This window comes from Argopecten irradians, chromosome 9 (genome assembly GCF_041381155.1).
Source record: "Argopecten irradians isolate NY chromosome 9, Ai_NY, whole genome shotgun sequence".
Classification (NCBI taxonomy): Eukaryota; Metazoa; Mollusca; class Bivalvia; order Pectinida; family Pectinidae; genus Argopecten; species Argopecten irradians.
Window position 1 is genome coordinate 33,788,328 of NC_091142.1, and position 20,453 is coordinate 33,808,780.

Sequence of the window (20,453 nt, forward strand, 5' to 3'; positions counted from 1 at the left end):
CACTGTTGTTCATCCATGGCGTGTGAAACTTTTTAGAAGTAGCTCTGCACTCTGGTATGTTTTCTTTGATATCTTGATTGATTATATCGGTAAAGCGTTCCCAAGTCTCCTCCACAGAGTTACAAATTATAGTGCCCCACTCTTCATTACCAGGTTTAGCCTGATGTGTTCATAGTTTACTTTGTTGTAGTTAAGCTTAAGGACTGTTGTTGTTGGTTCACTATATAACCTTAAGTTAAATTTTATAGTGGCGAAGTCACTGTTGCCTTTATTGGGGTATTATTTCAAGGTTGTATATGATGTTCGCCTCGTTGTTAAATACCAGATCAAGAATGGATAGTTCCTCATTTCTTGTTACTCTTGCTGGAGTGTTTATGTGCTGGTATTATGAATTTGAACACTGGATGGTTTTTCACTTGTGGCTGTGGTTTCATTTTCCCAGTTGATATGCTTGATATTGAAATCCGCAACACTCACTGCATGGGTGTAGCTATGATTACGGATATTATGGATTTTTGAATCTTTTGTATAAAGTTGTTGTATACAATTGTAGTTGATTGTATTGTTGGCCATGGCTAATGGTTCGTCAGGTCAGGTCTTCATTTGTTGGGTCAGCATAACTTCTTTGTATGTGTACAGTTGTAGTTTGTGTACGATGATTGACTCCGATGTGTTTGTCAAATTTTATTCTGTTGTACTGCACATGAAAATAAAGTCATGGTTGATATCCTTTGGTAGGCCGTACGTATTTATGCGTAATTATGCATTTGCCCCTTTTCATGCACCCTTCTGGAGCCCCACTGAGACCCTTGAAAACTAAATACGAGTTATTTTAAAAGGAGATGTTCATTGCTATATAATATGTCAATATTGATTCGGTCAATGCAATAGTGACGTTACAAATCACCTTTGAACGTGCCCAAATAAGTCAAAATTTGAGGTCTGAAATCCGGATTTTAGTGTGTGCCCGGAAACCTGTCGTTGTGAGCTTAATTATCAAGATACATATATGCAGATGGTCTTCAACGATAGAAGAGATATCAAAGTAAGAGAAAATAGAGAGAAAGGGAAAAGAAAGGGGAAAATGGCACCGATTTAAAAAAAACAAGTCTCACGCGCCAGTTTCTGCCTCTCATGACCCATGCATGGTGACTTTTAGGGGGCTTCCGGTGACTGTTTTTGTTTGTTTGCAGTGTGTACTGTTTGTTATTATTGTGAAAATGGCATCAAACCGAAAGCTAGATGCAAACTGCTTTCATAAATGGTATTTATTATAACCTACTATCAAAATTGAGTCAGGTTCGAATCCTGGCGGCCGTCGAAAAGATATGTGGCCCAGAATGGGACCACACACAAGATGTATGCTCCAGTCTAGCTCCCTCTCTCTCTGTCTGGCCCTGCATTGCTGTCCCCTGATATATCACTGGTCAGCTCTATTTATAATGGTTAGTACATATAACAACGACAGCAGGGAGGTTTACACATCAGTATTTGGCCATGATATCTAATACCTGATATCTACTATCCCAACAGCCCACACAATGTATCCATTCCGTGTTACACAAGGCTAATCACGATTATGATATGACCAACACGTATGCAGATACATGTAACTGACTACTGACCACCGTATATACATGTACATATACGAGTAGCTGTAAGTCTGACACTGGTCGAATAGCATATTTTATGAATTCAAAATAAAACGTATACTATATTTCGTCTGCTTGTTAATATTTATTTTAAATTAGTTATAATTTTCTGCATTGGTATTGGTATATAAACTTTACGGTGTTCCGCTTCATTGATAGTGGTTTGGTTGGTTAAAAGTACTTGTATTTACAGTAGATTTATAATTCTCATCAATATACCGGGTCCGTCATCAGAAGCTATGGTACTGATGTGGAGACCTTGGTTAGAGACAGGACACTCCCTATTATCATACCTGGCCATTCCCGTGGACATCGATGATAGTTGTGTTGTTGAAATATTCGAGTTGGGTCATCGTTTTCGTCTTCACTATCCGTTGAATCAATTTGCACACAAAGGCATTAGATGAGTTGGGTTGTTTGTGGGTAAGAGATGGTGTATGATTTTTTAGTTTTAATTTTTCTCTCTTTTTTTTCTGGAGGTAGGTCTTTCGCTATAAAAGCCTTTTGTAACTGCTTTGGGGTTTTTTGCTTGATGTTCCTAGCATTTTCTTTAATTTGCTTCCTTTTAAGTTTACTGTCCAAATTCACTTTTAGGGGTTTAGAGGCACATAGAACCTTGAATGGTGTTATGTCGTCTTCGTTTTTACTCTCACTTGTTGTTTTGGAGGATTCAGGGATATTGGATATAATAAGATTTAGCATTCTTGATTTTGGTCCTCGATTTCTCTGACTTCCCCTCGTACCTCTTCCACTATTCTGTCTTTAACGCTTTGAGTGACTTCCTCCACCCAGTTATTGTTCTGTCTATTGAATCTTATTATTTCTTTACAATTGTTTTGAGTCGGAGGTCATTTGTAGTACCCAAGTTAGCTATTGCTGTCTGTATGTTATACATAGATAGAAACTTTGTTTTACACACAGTACACGTTCACCTAAAGTTCTGTCTGTCCTCCTTTCCTATAGCTTGTACCAGTACTTTGGACTGCTTGGTACATCTAATGCAGTATTTGAGTTCACACATGGAGCATTGGATGAAATTCGTTTTCTCCTCAATAAAGTTGTCACATTTTGGGTATGAGTTACAAGCAAGCCTGGCCTTTAATTGGATAGCAAGAGGGTTGAGGTGATCATGTTGTCACATAGTGACAGTGATGTCTAATATATAAATTTGAGCCAGTTTTACAGGGCACTCCCTATAATACTGTTGTGTCACTGTTTTTCTTTATTTATATTGTAGGATGTTCATGGAGTTTCCTTATAAGGTGCTGGTTACATAATGCCCTCAGTCTCGCTAGTTCATTTCCGGGGTGGATCTCATCATTATACAGTGCAAAGGTTTTTTTGTAGGAAGTGGCTTTTGATTTTGTTTACTACTTTGAATAATGTCCTGTGCTAATCTTGAGGCTGGATAGTTAGAGTTGAGATTGAGTAGGCTGTGCAATCTACGGCGGTCTTTCCGGGTGTTATTGTTTTTTGAAGACGACACCACAGATTTGACATCTCGCTGTATACTGTCCTTGTCCCTGTCGTTTGTAGAACTCTGTACTGAAAAGTCCACCTTGTCTTACTCCTTGATAAATCTGGAATCCGAAGTGTGTGTATGCATGCTGCTCCAGACTCTGTCTTTGATAACCTTCTCAGCAGACTGTGATGATTTACCGCATCGAAAGCTGACTTGGTATACACGTATTAGGGACTCTTGCTGTCTTGAGATTCTTGGATGGTCTCTTCAAGAATGACGGCCGCCATACGTGGAGACGCGTAGTAAAACCTTTTGGCATTGGATTATGAATGGCAGACACCAAGTGTCTCACAATAGGCAGAAGAAGAGCATCCAGGACCTTGGTGAGTACTGGTGTAACTGTAATCCCCCGATAGTTTTGGCCTCGGATTTTGAACCCTTGTTCTTGTATATGGGGGTAATAGTGCCCTCCTTCAGTGATGGTAGAACTGTTTTTCTTTCCACACATGATGGAGTTAATTATATCTGTAATTTGGTCAACAATGCCGTCTCCAGTATACAGTATGTACGTAGTAGCGACTCCGTAGATATCATTTGCTTTGTGAGACTGCCATTTTTATAGACTATGGTGTGTCTCGGACAAAACTCAGAGCCTTTCTCACAAGGGTGAGCGCTCCACTGAAGGCCATGAGTGAGGTGGCCATGGTCTCAAGGGAGATGTTCGAAGGAAGACAGTCGGCCAGGAAGAAGAGTGATTTTTGACAGTACTGCCAAAAGTCATTTTGAGCTCTTATTTGTATATGCAGTTCTGTCTCCGAATCTATAAATATTTTTACGTTTTCAACATTTGCGTCCTTTTTGAAAATCGTCGTAATGGTTTTCCTGATGTCGGGTGTGATCGTATATGTCGTTGACATCTGTGTCCTCGTCTTTCTTTATGAATGAATCGTACTCTCCCGTATTGTATAGTTCTCTCGAGTGAGAATATAGCCCATCGTTATTATGACACTTCCCGCCAAGTACACCGTAACCATAAAGATCAGGGGCTACCGCTGGTGGCTTCTCGCCGAGTTCACCATAACCATAAAGATCATGATCTGTGTGCGCGAGATCATAACATTCGCTTCCATTCGTCCCGTGGACAGCATCATTGTTCACTACATGTAGTTCCACACCTGAACTTGCTGGCTGCTGATTGTCGTATGACGCGGTGTGTCCATGTTTGGGACGGTTTCTCTTTTTCCTATAGAATTAAATCAGTCGATTATCGTCAAATCATAAACACTATGGAGTGGATAATTTCTAGACTGTATAGTCACTTGAGAGTATCGAAGCGAAAGGAGGAGAAGATGGCGTGATAAACAAGTCGGTAAAACATCGATTATTGCCAATATTTGAAATAACAGATGTATACAATGTTGTACATTGTTTCCGTGCACAACTTTACATATTTAAGTGATAATTGTATTATTAAGCAAGTGACAAAACATATAATCAAAATAAATCACTCGACATTACAATGTATTAGGTTGTTTTGCTTTTCATAGTTCCTCAATTTTTCGGTGATGAACAGTAATTCAGCTGAAGTTATAAACGGCGTCGTGGATACCAATTTGAACCACCAGTGACTTAAGAAATATTGAGCTTAAGCCGACATTGATAGTTCAGACACTTTTCATAAGCTGGTGGTTCAAATTGCTATCCACGACGCCGTTTATAACTTAAGATTACAACAAAAACGTACAGAATAAATAAAATTGGCAAAAATATCCACTACCTATTGTTTCATTTGTCTTAGCAAGTGACCGAGTACCGCTATACAGACTCGCAACTACTAAATTTAAAAAAAAATACTATACACTTCCGTTCATACACTATGACTATTGTAAATTTCATATATACATGAATCATTATACTCGATCCATACATATCATAAATTGTATTATATAAAATGAAATGTTTTTTCTCTCTCTCGTTCAGTTAATGATGAGATACCCAAACAAAAGCGATAGCTAATTAGATTTTTTGGATTTATATTTTACGTGATATGATGTGTTTATAGATTTTTATAGAACAAATGACTGATAGACGAATTAAATGTGTAGATCGAGAAACGTTTTAAAAAATTTAATACTGACATTAAATAACATACCTCTTATACATGTAGCATACCGCTGCAATGGTCAGAGCCAGGATTAGAACAAAAGCCAATCCTGCAAAAATCGGTCATGTCAAAGGATCTGAAATATAAGGAAATTACACATTTTAGTTAGTAGAATGGCATCCATGTCATACGACCACACATGTGTAATAACGCTATTATGACGTCACATGTAGTTTTGATTGTCTCAGTAGACGGAAACGTCACATCCGAGCCGGATTTCTATTGTTTTATATTGAGACGAAACTTAGAGCTTTCTTATATTTCTATAGATAAAAGTTCTGTGATAAATAGAATTTTACACTCGTGACTATGTCATATGTCTCTAAATGACATATCAAATTGTTGAACTCGTTTGATGAATTTTATATCACATCGCCACTTATGTAAGGTGTAAACATAACGCGGAAACACGGAAGTCAGTCTACCGTGGATCTACGTACTGGTCAGATCGGCACCTTTTATCGTCTGGTGTTGATGGCGACAGTTAGTGACCATGCCATCGAGAGTTTCTGGTAAAATAACGGCATTGGAACAGTCAAAGAAAAGAAAGAACAAGTCACGGCTGACAAAGATAAGAAAATTCTCAAAACATATATTGTACATGGATTTGTTGCACCATTGAAATACAATGTATCTTTTATTATTTGTTTCTGCATCATTCATATTGTAGTCATTACATATCCTCATATTTTTAATCACACATGTACATATGCACAAACTCATAATTTGTTATCAATACAAGAGTATAATAAATGTATATCAGAGCTGAAATTCATGCGTCATGTTATTTGTTGATATATTAACAGAAGATTGCTGTAGGGTACATCTAATGCTTTCCCACTTCTGTCTGGTCTATTTTTGGCTGCATTTGGGGTTTAACATGTATGTGGAGTATAGTTCTAAATCTCTATGATTTTCAATCTGGTAATAATGTCTTTTGTCTTTTTAACGATTTATATTTTTATTAACAAAATTTAAATTGTAAGTCCTATAAGCTTCACATCTGAATGTGTACACAGTTCCCGAATAGTTTATGCTTTAGTAACATTGAGTTTGTAAAAGAAAATTGTGTGATTAATTCTATTTTGTAAGCTTTGCAATTGTTAAAATACAGACTTACCGTTGGTTAATACACAAAGAAAACTGAAGATGTTCGAACACCTGGTTTGGTTTCCAATGTGCAACGTTCCATCAGAATTCCTTCCAGTGGGACACACCTCTTCTTCTGTGGTACCTTTTCCAAAATTCATTTCCATCATTTTTTTTTTTTCATTATTTTTTTATTCATTTTTTAAAAATAATATACACAAGACAACATTGACAAGAGATACATGAAAGACAAATACAATAAATGTTACATTTGGAAAATTATTCAAAATCAAATATTTAATTGTACTTACAATTATCCTATTAAACATTACATAGTACACACATATTGATTACACACATTAACTATCTATCAAGAGTTATTTCCCTTCCTACAAAATTCATTTTCATCATCATCAATTCCAATTTCAACAAGAAAAATGGACATCGCAATCACAAAACAAATAGACGAGTGACAACCGTTCTTTTCTAATATCAACAGAAACTTATCCTGCACCTTCTATATATTGAAGTGAATTACTTTCTGTTATTTATTACAAATCACGATTTTATGAACTTTGTTTACCTTCGATCCATATTGTTGCATTGGTTTCCACACATGTAGAAAACAGCTGTGTAATTTGGTCTGATGAAGCCAGGTGTCCGCCTTCGTCTTCACAAAAATCACGGGCTGATCCGAATGTTTGAGGCGTCAATACAAAAACGGCAGAGTAGTGGGATTCTAATGTTGAATTAAAACATATAAATCAAACATTTGCTGATACATGTAATTATAATTATTCATACAATATACTTAAAAGAGTACCAACTAAAATCTATTGAACATTGTGTTTAAGTGTCTATTGTATGACTTCAAATGAGTTGAAAGAAGAAGTTTGTCAACAATTTCAGGAATTAGCCTCATTGGTATAAACCTGAACGCTGCATGAAGCCTATTAACGTACGATTACAGTTATCGATTGCAAACTTGTAACCCAAAACAATGAATCATTGTCCATATCAAACAATTTACGTTCTATGTAAATTGTAGAAAACATCTCATCGTACTCTGTTGGCACTTGTTTTCCTTTGAGTACCAGAATTCTCCATCGGTTCCACATTTACAATGTCTGTTTCCGGTTCCTTGGCAGACGAGGTTACTGATACAGTCGTCATCAGAGCGGCACCTTCCGCCTACTGAAGATTCTGAATATTAAAACAGAAAGTTTTTCTAAAGAACTATGGACATGTAAGATCTGCAGGGATATCTTGACCCTCGTGAAATGATATTGGCTGTCAACACTCGGCAACCCTCGTGTTGTGCCAGCCAGAATCTTTCTCACGAGTTGAGATATCCACTTGACAGGACCATACAAGATTAGTACGTTTTGATTTTGTACAAATTCATAACATGTATCTTTCTATTATAGTGTTAGTTATGCAGGAGATGAAAGATAAATATTTACTGTAAACATTCGTTTATAGTTTCTAAAATGTTATTTTGAAGAAAGGTATTTTTAGGCATCCGAAGTAGGATGTGTATTTCCACGTGACTGAGTTGCCAGCCTATAGAGTTAACCAGTTGTCCTAGACCATTATAGTTATACAGCTACTTATTTACTAATCGGTCTGTGATAGATACGTAGATATACTTACGATATAGGCATTTCTTCCTCTCCGTACTCCAATAGGATTTCATTTCGTTACCACACTTGCATATTTCTTTTGTACAACTCAAGCCGTCTTCACAGGGTGCCGTCTCACTGCACGTCTCGTTGTAACGACCTAAATACGAACAGCAAATTAAACTCCACATTTGTGCGATATAAATGAAGTGTAAAACTATTTAAACAGCAACCAACCAACATCAAGACTATGGCAAATTTAATAAACATTTACACATGAAATTATTATAAGTTAATATTCCATTGACAGAAAAAATAAAATTAATTAATTGTACAAATAGAGAAAAACGAAAATGTTGCAATGTCTAAAAAAAAAAACCTTAACACCAAGCCCAGTGCTAATTGGTTGATTAGTGAAGTAATTCCTTCTAAGTTCTTAGGAAAAATGGATGGTTGTGTAGGAAACATGATAGGTAATGGTATATGTAATTGAAAAATGTCAGATTACATACAATGTATGAAGACAGTCGGGCGTGGCTTGTGCACAAAACATCGATTCAACGCAACTGATTTTGTAAATTCTTGCATAGTACGCAATTTTACCTCATCGTCATGTTCAATATATCTATAGACAGCGTCACTGGACCAGAAACCAATATGTTTGATAATAGGAACACCAATTATGTTGAGCCATGTGGCTCCACCCCTCCGAAAAGAGTGTCCTTTGATATTTGAGGATTGAATACCAGTTTTTGTGAAGCAAACTGAGAAATGTTTTATAACACAGGGTCGACCCATCGTTCTGAAGAAACAAAGAGCCTAAAGAGTCTGCAGACTTGGAGAACTGTAATAATACTGATATAGCACTTGCCGGACATAACACGCCAGATTTTTTTCTAATTTTGGGTGGTACACTTCCACTATTTTCTCCTTATATTGAATTGTCTTTGTCCAACGGAGAAAGATGATGAACCCCCACTCACAGGCTAAAATATTCACTCTCCGTAAATCTCTTTCCTTGTCAAAGGATTGGCGAACTACCACATTACCTGGCCGTAGTAGGTCGAAAAATCTACTAAGCATGCACATAAAAAAGATATGTCCTGTAGATTGCCCATACATAGAGTTGAATGAATTGCTTGTAGAATTTGAGGTTAACTACATGTAATATCAACATGCGTTTGCGCGACACCCAACACACGTTTAAACTCCGGCTAACTCCTATTGCAGGTGGTAGTCGCCCTTTAAGGGATCAGGTAAATTTGAACACTTGTGAAGGTGAGTGATGATGTTGAGATATTGTCTAGCTGTACTAAAACGATAGATATACATCTGTAAGGTTGTAGACACAGCTGGAACAGGCGTTGGAAGAAACAGTGCACAAATTTTCACATAGCACCTCAGATGTGAAGTATACGTCGCCACCGTAGAATTAGCCCATGCCCTTCTTTTCAGGTCCTCGGCCACTCACTGGAGGGACTCTGCTGTTGAACTACCTGTTATTCACAAATGACATATGATAAGTGAGTTCCTCTGCTGTGAATGGTTGGAGGGACGGTATTAAATCGTACAGGTGTGTTTTTGTTTTTGTGGCTCATGTAACCTCTAAACTCACATATTTCAAAGTGAAATTGTAAAAGGCACAAAACCAGAAGAGAATCCGCAGTAAAATTATGACAGTGTGGCTTCGAAAAGATCATTTAATAACCCATGATGCTGCGGATCTATTGTCTGTGTAGATTGATTTTAATCGAGAACACCAGCGACAAATTGCTAGGTAAATAGCGACTAGCTCCTTCACATTGATGTGTTCTGATTTAAGTGGTGGTAAATCAAGATTCCAATTAGTATAGTAATAGTCTCCACAGAAATAACCTCCATTGTCACACGAATCTGTTTGTAGTGAAGTTACAGGTTTTGTGTCTAGAATTGTGCATGTACATGTACTCGTACCTTTGTAATGGCTAACAAAGGTAGACACCAGAATATATCCTGATAAAACTCTGAGGATAGCAATATTTTGTGGTGACGGTGTTTGATGAATTCTTTCATGTTGATGAAGCGTCTTAAAATGTGCGACCACCACAGATTACTTGAGCCACAGGTTTACGTCCCGTGCAAAAAAAATACTAAAAATACTGAAAGGTTGTTTACTTAGCCCTGTATCCCATTTCCAGAAAATGGGGTAATTAATTTTAAAATGCTCTGAACACCACAAAAATTATCCGATCTGAACATTTTTTAGCTTTGTTTGTTTGTTTGTTTGTTTGTTTGTTTGAGTTTTACGGCCCATCGACAACTAAGGTCATTTAGGGCCAAACTACAAGTTGCATTAATATCAGGATAAAAGTTCAGGTAAGAAAAAGCAAGTAAGGACTAAAACACAGATTGTAAACGTTAATTTGATAAAAAAGGTTTGCAGGGATAAAAAAATTTGGCTAAAACACATGAGAAAACTCATGCACAATGTTGATGAAACGATGAATTTTTTTTTTTTTTTTTTTTAGCTTTCATATAAGACAATTTTACTGGTCACTATGGTATATGATATGATGGGATTATGGGCGAATTTTATTTCATATCGAAAGTTGAATTACGAGGATTCGTGTAAAAATCGTTAGTCGGAAAAGTACACGCTACATCCCCAGGTCACGATTCCCTAATGAGCACAGACCGAATAAAATCGCCATCTATTCAACGAATGCATCCCTGAAGTGCAGATCCTCAATATAAACTCACTTACTTATAAAAATTGCACATAAGTATCCCTTAGCGATCCCCACGCTCCATTTATTGTTATGCAGAACAGATGATCACCGATCTCGGCCATTTTTTGTCTGTCGTCTCCGATTTGTTATAAGCTCTCTGATTGGTCCACTCGCTCCTATGAGTCAATCAGAGAGCTTGTATCAAAGATATCTGATGGCCCATCAAGCGTACTCCCATACAGCATGGAGCTATGCGTTGTAACGGCGCGCACATGGTTGTAAAAATCGTTATGTACGGAAAAGGCGCCAGAGGCCTGCATATATATATCCCATAATTATCACATATGCTGTTAACACCGTAAGTATGCAAAATAATCATAATTCCTAAGATACGGACTTACTATAGATATGAATAAATTGATATGCCACGAGCCATTAATCACTTCCGCCGCGACACTACACACCAGGTGTACTAGGGAATGAAACCGGATACGTTGCTACTGACGCTGATCGGCAAGATGGCGGACGACAGTGTTTATCTCTGGTTCAAGGAACGCTGTCACACATGACAGAAAAGCTGATCTGGTTGAGAGGTATTAAATCAAATGAATATGTTTTACTGAATATAATCTCTTGAATGAGGTAACCCGATCTCGATCACTTAAAGGTATTTTTTCTCAGCTCTACGTAAGATATATCAACATGGCGACTATCGTCTCTTTCTCTGTTTTGTAAGAAAATATCCCGATTTTTTTTATAATTTTTCAAATCTGGTATTTTTCAGAAAAAAGTTAGGTATGTTCAGCATTCCATCCACCAAATACACAAGTATGTATCACAACATTCATTTTTATTAAGGTAATGCCCCCTGTGTTGTACATGTACATGTACTATATACCCCAGATGGAGGGAAAACTCCCCGAAACAAAAATTCTACCCCACCTAGTTTTAGCGGCTAAACAAATCACATTTATAGCGAGTATAAAGAGTTACTACCGTTAGAAAGAGGGATAATTTTCCTTTCAGATACATCCTACACTACTATACAAAGTGACGTCACTAAGACGATAGCAGCCCCGTTTAAACAACATATTACGTATGAACGATTTACGTTTGGCGTAACCCACACACCAGACACAACTGGTAAAAAATACACGCATATTAAGCATAAGAAAGTGGAACTATGGATTTTCACAGCTTGATTATGGACATTTTATGTCATTTTACCTGAAACGGAGCTGCTCCCGTCTTAGTCCAATAGTGACGTACTTACCATGGATATGTAGTTGCCATAGATATGTAGTTACCATCGGTATGTAGTTACCATAGATATGTAGTTACCATAGATATGTAGTTACCATAGATATGTAGTTACCATAGTTATATATGTAGTTACCATAGATATGTAGTTACCATAGATATGTAGTTACCATAGATATGTAGTTACCATAGATATGTAGTTACCATAGATATGTAGTTACCATAGATATGTAGTTACCATAGATATGTAGTTACCATAGATATGTAGTTACCATAGATATGTAGTTACCATAGATATGTAGTTACCATAGATATGTAGTTACCATAGATATGTAGTTACCATAGATATGTAGTTACCATAGATATGTTGTTACCATCGGTATGTAGTTACCATAGTTATATATGTAGTTACCATAGATATGTAGTTACCATAGATATGTAGTTACCATAGATATGTAGTTACCATAGATATGTAGTTACCATAGATATGTAGTTACCATAGATATGTAGTTACCATAGATATGTAGTTACCATAGTTATATATGTAGTTACCATAGATATGTTGTTACCATCGGTATGTAGTTACCATAGATATGTAGTTACCACATGTATGTAATTACTATAGATATGTACTTACTATAGATATATATTTACACTTGCTAGGCTTGTTCACTATACGCTAATACAAGCCGATTTTGTTTACCATAATATAACTGCATGGTAACAGTGAACTTTGAACTTGCGTATGAAAATGTTCTATGCAACGTAAAGATGCTACTTTTTTAAAAAGAAACACATGGCTTTGTTTACATTTTGACGCAAAATTACGTGTATATTGTTGTTTTTCATAGAGTTTTGGGAAAATGTAAACAATATAGACATGTTTTATATTTATATATGATACAAACATTTTTTAAATTAACAATTGTATAAAGAAACGAAAAAAAAACCCGACCGGGGCGACGTGCAGTGCTTTCATTTTTGTTACAAAATGATGGGTGTCAAATGTAAACATTACTTTTGTGTCTGTGTTCGTCCTACGATCGAGTCTTTGGGGTGGACGGGCGTGAGACCTTCTGACCGAGGTCAGTTATAAACATATCCTCTTATCTTTGTTCTTTGAGAATTTAATCATGTGTATTATAAAACATGCACCGCTAGTAATCCACGTGTTGGCAGTCCATCGAACACAAGTGATGGCGATGGATCCAAGCGTAGATTATATAATCACATGGCTCCCAAGGATGTAAAATCGTCAAGTCAGAAGACATCTCAAACACATTGAGCTACCTGAACATCGGTGTTTTGACAACTTCGGAAAACTCCAGTTTGTAAGCGTGCGTCAGCTTCGCTACGCTGCACAATAACGATCACCGAGTTCACACATGTGGCCGAGTACAAATTCTTTATGTTATTATGCTATGTATTAACTTTTAGCAAAATTGAATATATATTTAAAGTTCTTATGTGATAAGATAAAATTATCTCTGAAATTTACATTTATGTCATGTTTATTTTACAGTAAAATATTGACCTTTTTTGTCGTCGCGGATGAATAATTCTACCTTATGTGAAGAGTCATCATTGGCTGTTCAATTGAGTAAGCTCCTCCCACTTTTAACCGACTTTTATTGAATAATTACGTCACATTCAAATGACGATTTGATTGCATAATATATATATAAAAAAAAAGTCATGTGAGTGTAAATATAGGGAATGAATTTCACTTTTATGTTAACCATACTTGTATGGAGCAATTCCTCTAAGCATGGTTAAAATAAAAACGAAATCCAATCCCTACGTATGTAGTCACCATAGATACGTTGTTACCATAGATATGTAGTTACCATAGCTACGTTGTTACCATAGATATGTAGTTACCATAGATATGTAGTTACCATAGATATGTAGTTACCATAGATATGTAGTTACCATAGATATGTAGTTACCATAGATATGTAGTTACCATAGATATGTAGTTACCATAGATATGTAGTTACCATAGATATGTAGTTACCATAGATATGTAGTTACCATCGATATGTAGTTACCATAGTAGTTACCATAGATATGTAGTTACCATAGATATGTAGTTACCATAGATATGTAGTTACCATAGATATGTAGTTACCATAGATATGTAGTTACCATAGATATGTAGTTACCATAGATATGTAGTTACCATAGATATGTAGTTACCATCGGTATGTAGTTACCATAGATATGTAGTTACCATCGATATGTAGTTACCATAGATATGTAGTTACCATCGATATGTAGTTACCATAGATATGTAGTTACCATAGATATGTAGTTACCATAGATATGTAGTTACCATAGTTATATATGTAGTTACCATAGATATGTAGTTACCATCGGTATGTAGTTACCACGTATGTAGTTACCATCGATATGTAGTTACCATAGATATGTAGTTACCATAGATATGTATTGTTACCATAGCTACGTTGTTACCATAGATATGTAGTTACCATCGATACGTAGTTACCATAGATATATATTTACACTTGCTAGGCTTGTTCACTATACGCGAATACTAGCCGATTTTGTTTACCATAACTGCATGGTAACATTGAACTTTGAACTTGTGTATGAAAATGTTCTATGCAACGTAAAGGGGCTACTTTTTTAAAAGGAAACACATGGCTTTGTTTACATTTTGACGCAACGTTAATTGTATACTGTTGTTTTTCATAGAATTTTGGAAAAATGTAAACAATATATACATGTTTTATATTTATATATTTACAGTTTGCACTGACATGGACTCAATAACCATGCTTTCTAGTATTATCATTATCAGTGCATAATGTTAGCACAACACGCGCGTCGATTCTATTGTTACGTGAATAGTCGATGGCGTAGCAACGTGGGATCATGACCCCACTTTTGGCGGGAACATATGAATGACTCGATTCCAATCAGCTGTTCAATCGAATTCGTTGACGATGACGGGAGAGAAAAGAATATGTGTATTTTAATAAAAAATATGCAACTGCCGCGGGAATTAATAATATTAATTTACTTGAAAAACTGTAAATATAAGGAATAGATGTTTATTTTGTTCGCCGGGGTTACATAATTTACACGTGCTCCATTATCATTATACCCTCATAACCTCAGCAAAATAAGCATCTATTCCTTAAATATGATACAAACATTTTTTAAATTAACAATTGTATAAAGAAACGGGAAAAATATCCCGACCAGGGCGGCGTTCAATGCTTTCATTTTTGTTACAAAATGATGGGTGTCAAATGTAAACATTACCTCTGTGTCTGTGTTCGTCCTATGATCGAGTCTTTGGGGTGGACGGGCGTGAGACCCTCTGATAGGGGTCAGTTATAAACATATCCTCTTGTCTTTGTTCTTTGAGAATTTAATCATGTGTATTATAAAACATGCACCGCTAGTAATCCACGTGTTGACAGTTACGCGTCACCACAAATACATTGTATCCATCGAACACAAGTGAAATTGTTCCATCTATCGATGGCGATGGATCTAAGCGTAGATTATATAAAAACATGGCTGCCAAGGATGTAATATCGTCAAGTCAGACTACATCTGTACATCTCAAACACATTGAACTACTTGAACATCGGTGTTTTGACAACTTCGGAAAACTCCAGTGTGTAAGCGTGCGTCAGCTTCGCCTCGCTGCACAATACCGGTCACCGAGTTCACACATGTGGCCGAGTACAAATTCTTTATGTTATTACGATATATATTAACTTTTAGCAAAATTGAATATATATTTAAAGTTCGGATCTGATTAAATAAAATTATCTCTGAAATTTACTTTGTTTGTCATGTTTATTTTACAATAAAATATTGAACATTTTTGTCGTCGCGGATGATAATTTTACATTATGTGAAGAGTCATCATTCGCTGTTCAATTGAGTAAGCTCCTCCCACTTTTGACCGACTTTTATTGAATAATTACGTCACATTCAACTAACGATTTTATTGCATAAAACATAAAAAAGTCACGTGAGTGTAAATATAGGGATTGGATTTCGTTTTATGTTAACCATGCTTGTATAGAGCAATTTTTCTAAGAATATACATTGGCTCTTAGAGGAATTGCTCCATACAAGCATGGTTAACATAAAAGCGAAATCCAATCCCTATGTAGTTACCATTGATATGTAATTACCATAGATATGTAGTTACCATGATATGTAGTTACCATAGATATGTAATTACCATCGATATGTAGTTACCATAGATATGTAGTTACCATAGATATGTGTTACCATCGATATGCAGTTACCATAGATATGTAGTTACCATAGATATGTAGTTACCATCGATATGCAGTTACCATAGATATGTAGTTACCATAGATATGTAGTTACCATCGATATGCAGTTACCATAGATATGTAGTTACTTATATGTAGTTTACCATAGATATGTAGTTACCATGATATGCAGTTACCATAGATATGTAGTTACCATAGATATGTATTACCATGATGCATATGTAGTTACCATAGATATGTAGTTACCATAGATATGTAGTTACCATAGATATGTAGTTACCATAGATATGTAGTTACCATAGATATGTAGTTACCATAGATATGTAGTTACCATAGATATGTAGTTACCATAGATATGTAGTTACCATCGGTACGTAGTTACCATAGATATGTAGTTACCTTTGATATGTATTTACCATAGATATGTTGTTACCACATATATGTAGTTACCATAGATATGTAGTTACCATCGATATGTATTTATGTAGGTACCATAGATATGTAATTACCGTCGATACGTAGTTACCAGATATGTAGTTACCATATATATGTAGATACCATCGATACGTAGTAACCATATGTATGTAATTACTATAGATATGTCGTTACCAGTGTACATTTGTAGTATTGTATACTTACCTGGGTTACTACACATGACGATAACGTCAGAGTCACATGGCATCTCCCAATTGACCGTATGACAGTAAGACAGATGGCCCTCCACACCAGAACAATTAAACTCAATACCATTCCACCTTTCTTTACTGGAATTCTGTATTCCTCCAGCCTTTGACTTTCCTGTTCTGTAAATTATACATGTACACAGTTCAACTTGTCTTTTGTCTTGTTTTCTTTTATATAGATAAAAATGTATATTTTTGAGATGAGACATTGAACAGTTCTCTGTCTGTTATACCGGTACTTTATCAGCCCATAAAGGAAACATTGACGTTCCTGTTTGTAACGTCGCTTATGATTGGCTGACATAACGGCGTAACAATAGCAATTATTGATTAATCTATTCAACGCAAAAAAACAAACAAATGTACTACACACATATACCAACAATCAAACACAAATGCTTCAATCGGAAATTTCTTAGGGCTGCTTTGATAAAATGGATGGTATCTAGATATAAACTGACATACCGAGGTAAGTTTGTTTTCTATCTTTCATTCTTATGAAACTATATTGTGAAGTCACGGTGTCTATTTTCCTATGTCACATCTAATACAGTCTGTTAATAATCATATATTTTCTGAAATTGGGTAGTGTTTTGTGTCCGGCTGAGTTATAGACCTTGACACAGTATTAAATCCGACTTACCTGAGTTAGAGACATTGACACAGTATTAAATCCGACTTACCTGAGTTATAGACCTTGACACAGTATTAACTCCAACTAACTTGAGTTATAGACCTTGACACAGTATTAACTCCGACCTACCTAAATCCGTATTGTTTACACACGACATTTGTGTTTTCTTCTGTCCAGCTATCTCTACAAAGACCTTTCCACTTGAATCTCCATTTGAATTTTTCCGGAAAACTTCCACCCTTTTTCTACCACTAAGGGTCTGATAGCCATTCAAACGAACTGCACCTGTTGAAAACCGGAAAGTTCTATGTTTATTAAAATCATGACACTTTTACTTGCAAATCAATTAAGTCACAACATCTTGTAATGCTTTACTTACCTAGATAGACCCCTATGTTACTGGTCAGGACTGAATTGGGACGTCCCAATGCCTCTACGTATCACGGTTATACATCCATATGTAGGTCAATAAATGTAGCTCACAATGACCTTATTTGAATACACATCATTTCACCTGACCTCACTACATCTTTTCTGAAGATCACTTAGACGAAATGACAGCAATGGAAGTAACTCCGTTAGATCAGAATGATAATCGCTCGTGAAGTATTTTGCGAGACTAGCACTTCCATGAAATACCAATGTATCATGCAACAATTATCACTAAATTATGGCAAATCAATGTAACTTCAGGTTTCTAATGTAGATGCAAGAAATTGATAAAGTTACACATCTAGCAAGGATAGGTATAATTTAACGTGAACCATATTTTATGTAGCAATCTTTAGAAACCAAACCCACGAACAAAGCATGCTCACCATGACACGTTACTCTAACACTAACTGAACATGCCCCTTCGATTAAACATGAGCCAGTCTTGCAACCATGTAAAGCATTTTCTGTCCCGTTACACTTGTACTGCACTGTGTCTCGGTCCGCGGAATACGATAGCTCTTCTGTCATTTCCCCTCCTCTAGAAAAACGAAGAGGAAAAAAGTACAAAATGACCAGTGTACAAAAATAAAAAAACATGACAAAAATATTTTCCATGGGGAAAGCAAAAACAACAAATTAAACAAACAAAGGGAAAGAGAGAAAGGGCGAAGGATTACAAGTATCCATGTTCAGTTGTTTACCAATTTTTATATATTAGTCTTGTGATAAACTACAATATCAAACATAGAGCAATCTACTGTTAAACTATGTAACATAAACATATATAAACTACAATCGTTCGACCAATTCTCGTAAAATTTAGATAGTCATGATAGACATTTCCCCAGTAAATATCCACATACCCAAATCCTAATTCTTTGCACGTGATATAAGCATTTTTGTTTGACCAACACCCCTTTCCACACACGGGCCACCAGAGATTAAATGCTGCCTGATATAATTCAACGATGCCTGAGCGGTCAGTTCCATTCACAAGTCGAACTGAAAAAGGAGAGAATGACACCTTAGATGAATGATTTTCATTTCTGTAAGAAGTCTACCGCTGAAATGTCAAAGTCCAATGTCTTGATACGGAAGGGCGAAATAGTTGTACACTGTAACCTGGTTCCACTGACTATCTGATATATCAGAATGCCTATTAAGACTGCACAGTGATGTTAAGGTCACCATGCAGTTGTTTCGTCCTTTCTGGACACGTCAGTGATGTTAAGGACACTATACAGCTGTTTCATCCTTCGAGGACTCGTCAGTGATGTTAGAGACACCGTACCACTGTTTTGTCTTTCTAGGACACGTCAGTGATGTTAGGGACACCATACAGCTGTTTTGTCCTTCTAAGACTCGTCAGTGATGTTAGGGACACCGTACAGCTGTTTCGTCCTTTCTGGACACCTCAGTGATGTTAAGGACACCGTACAGCTGTTTTGTCCTTCTAAGACTCGTCAGTGATGTTAGGGATACCATACAGCTGTTTCGTCCTTCTAAGACTCGTCAGTGAAGTTAGGGATACCATACAGCTGTTATGTCCATCTTGGATCAGTTATTCTCGCACCTCGGACAGGGAAATCTCACATGATACCCGGTGCTAGATTTTTCTATCTCGTCCGATCTGTCTGGTACCTTTACGCGAATTTTGGCGGAATTTTACGCCTTTCATGTAACAGTCCGCGCATGTGACGTAAAACTCTCGAACCGGTGACGTCACTTGCGTCAGATAATCAATATTATTAGAAATATGTGCATTCAGTCATTTACCATGCATTGTTCGGTTGTTGTTTTTAATTATGAAAACAGTATGTACCGATTGCTCATCGTTTTCTCTTTGATATAACCGAACTATAGTTTTATGCGGAATGACTGAAATCGAAGCGCAGATGAAATGGTTAATTGGCTTTGAACCTGGAGTCCCAAGACGGGATAGTTTTACACTCTGAACGCGTATATAGATGGGTTTTGTTATATCTTAGAGGCGCGAGAAAAAAATCTATTACCTTTAAGTGAACGAGATCGGGTTATCTCAGTCGAGAGCTAAGATTTTGTAACATAATCCCAACCGAGGCGTTAGCCGAGGTTGGGATGTTACAAAATCTTAGCCCGAGATTTTATTAGTGACGTTAGGGATACCATACAGCTGTTATGTCCTTCTTGGATCCGTCAGTGACGTTAGGGATGCGAACAGCTGTTTGGTCCTTCTACAATTTGGGAGTCGTCAGTGATGTTTGGGACTTTCTAGAAGGTTATTAATGTATATTGTTATACCCCTATAAAATATTTTCTATATTAACTCTACGGACAAAAATGCCAATAAATAAACTGTTCCGTCGAGCGGCCCAAAGAACTGTTAAAATCGACTGTTAAAATGTGCTGTGGAACCGGAGTGACGTCACAATGGGATATAACAAAACAGTTATCGACTGGGCTTTCGGACAGCAGA

The 20,453-nt window shown here is 36.4% G+C and overlaps 2 protein-coding genes and 1 long non-coding RNA gene across 9 annotated transcripts in view; 1 reads left to right on the plus strand and 2 right to left on the minus strand.

Moving 5' to 3' along the window:
• The window catches only part of LOC138332125 (lactose-binding lectin l-2-like), a 387,766-nt gene that overhangs the window by 357,545 nt on the left and 9,768 nt on the right, over positions 1-20,453 (plus strand). The gene's annotated exons all lie outside the window — the stretch shown is intronic.
• Positions 503-17,769, minus strand: LOC138332122 (uncharacterized). Its single transcript, XM_069280088.1, has 9 exons — positions 17,693-17,769; positions 16,886-17,049; positions 8,021-8,149; positions 7,433-7,570; positions 6,951-7,106; positions 6,399-6,512; positions 5,719-5,787; positions 5,267-5,354; positions 503-4,357 (listed from the first exon to the last, which is right to left on the minus strand). Exons 2-8 carry the CDS (start codon positions 16,926-16,928, stop codon positions 5,341-5,343), a joined length of 663 nt encoding a protein of 220 aa, XP_069136189.1. The 5' UTR covers positions 16,929-17,049; positions 17,693-17,769; the 3' UTR covers positions 503-4,357; positions 5,267-5,340.
• On the minus strand, positions 17,770-19,235 carry LOC138332123 (uncharacterized). Its single transcript, XR_011209775.1, has 3 exons — positions 18,862-19,235; positions 18,382-18,536; positions 17,770-17,848 (listed from the first exon to the last, which is right to left on the minus strand). It is a non-coding gene; the product is annotated as an uncharacterized lncRNA (long non-coding RNA).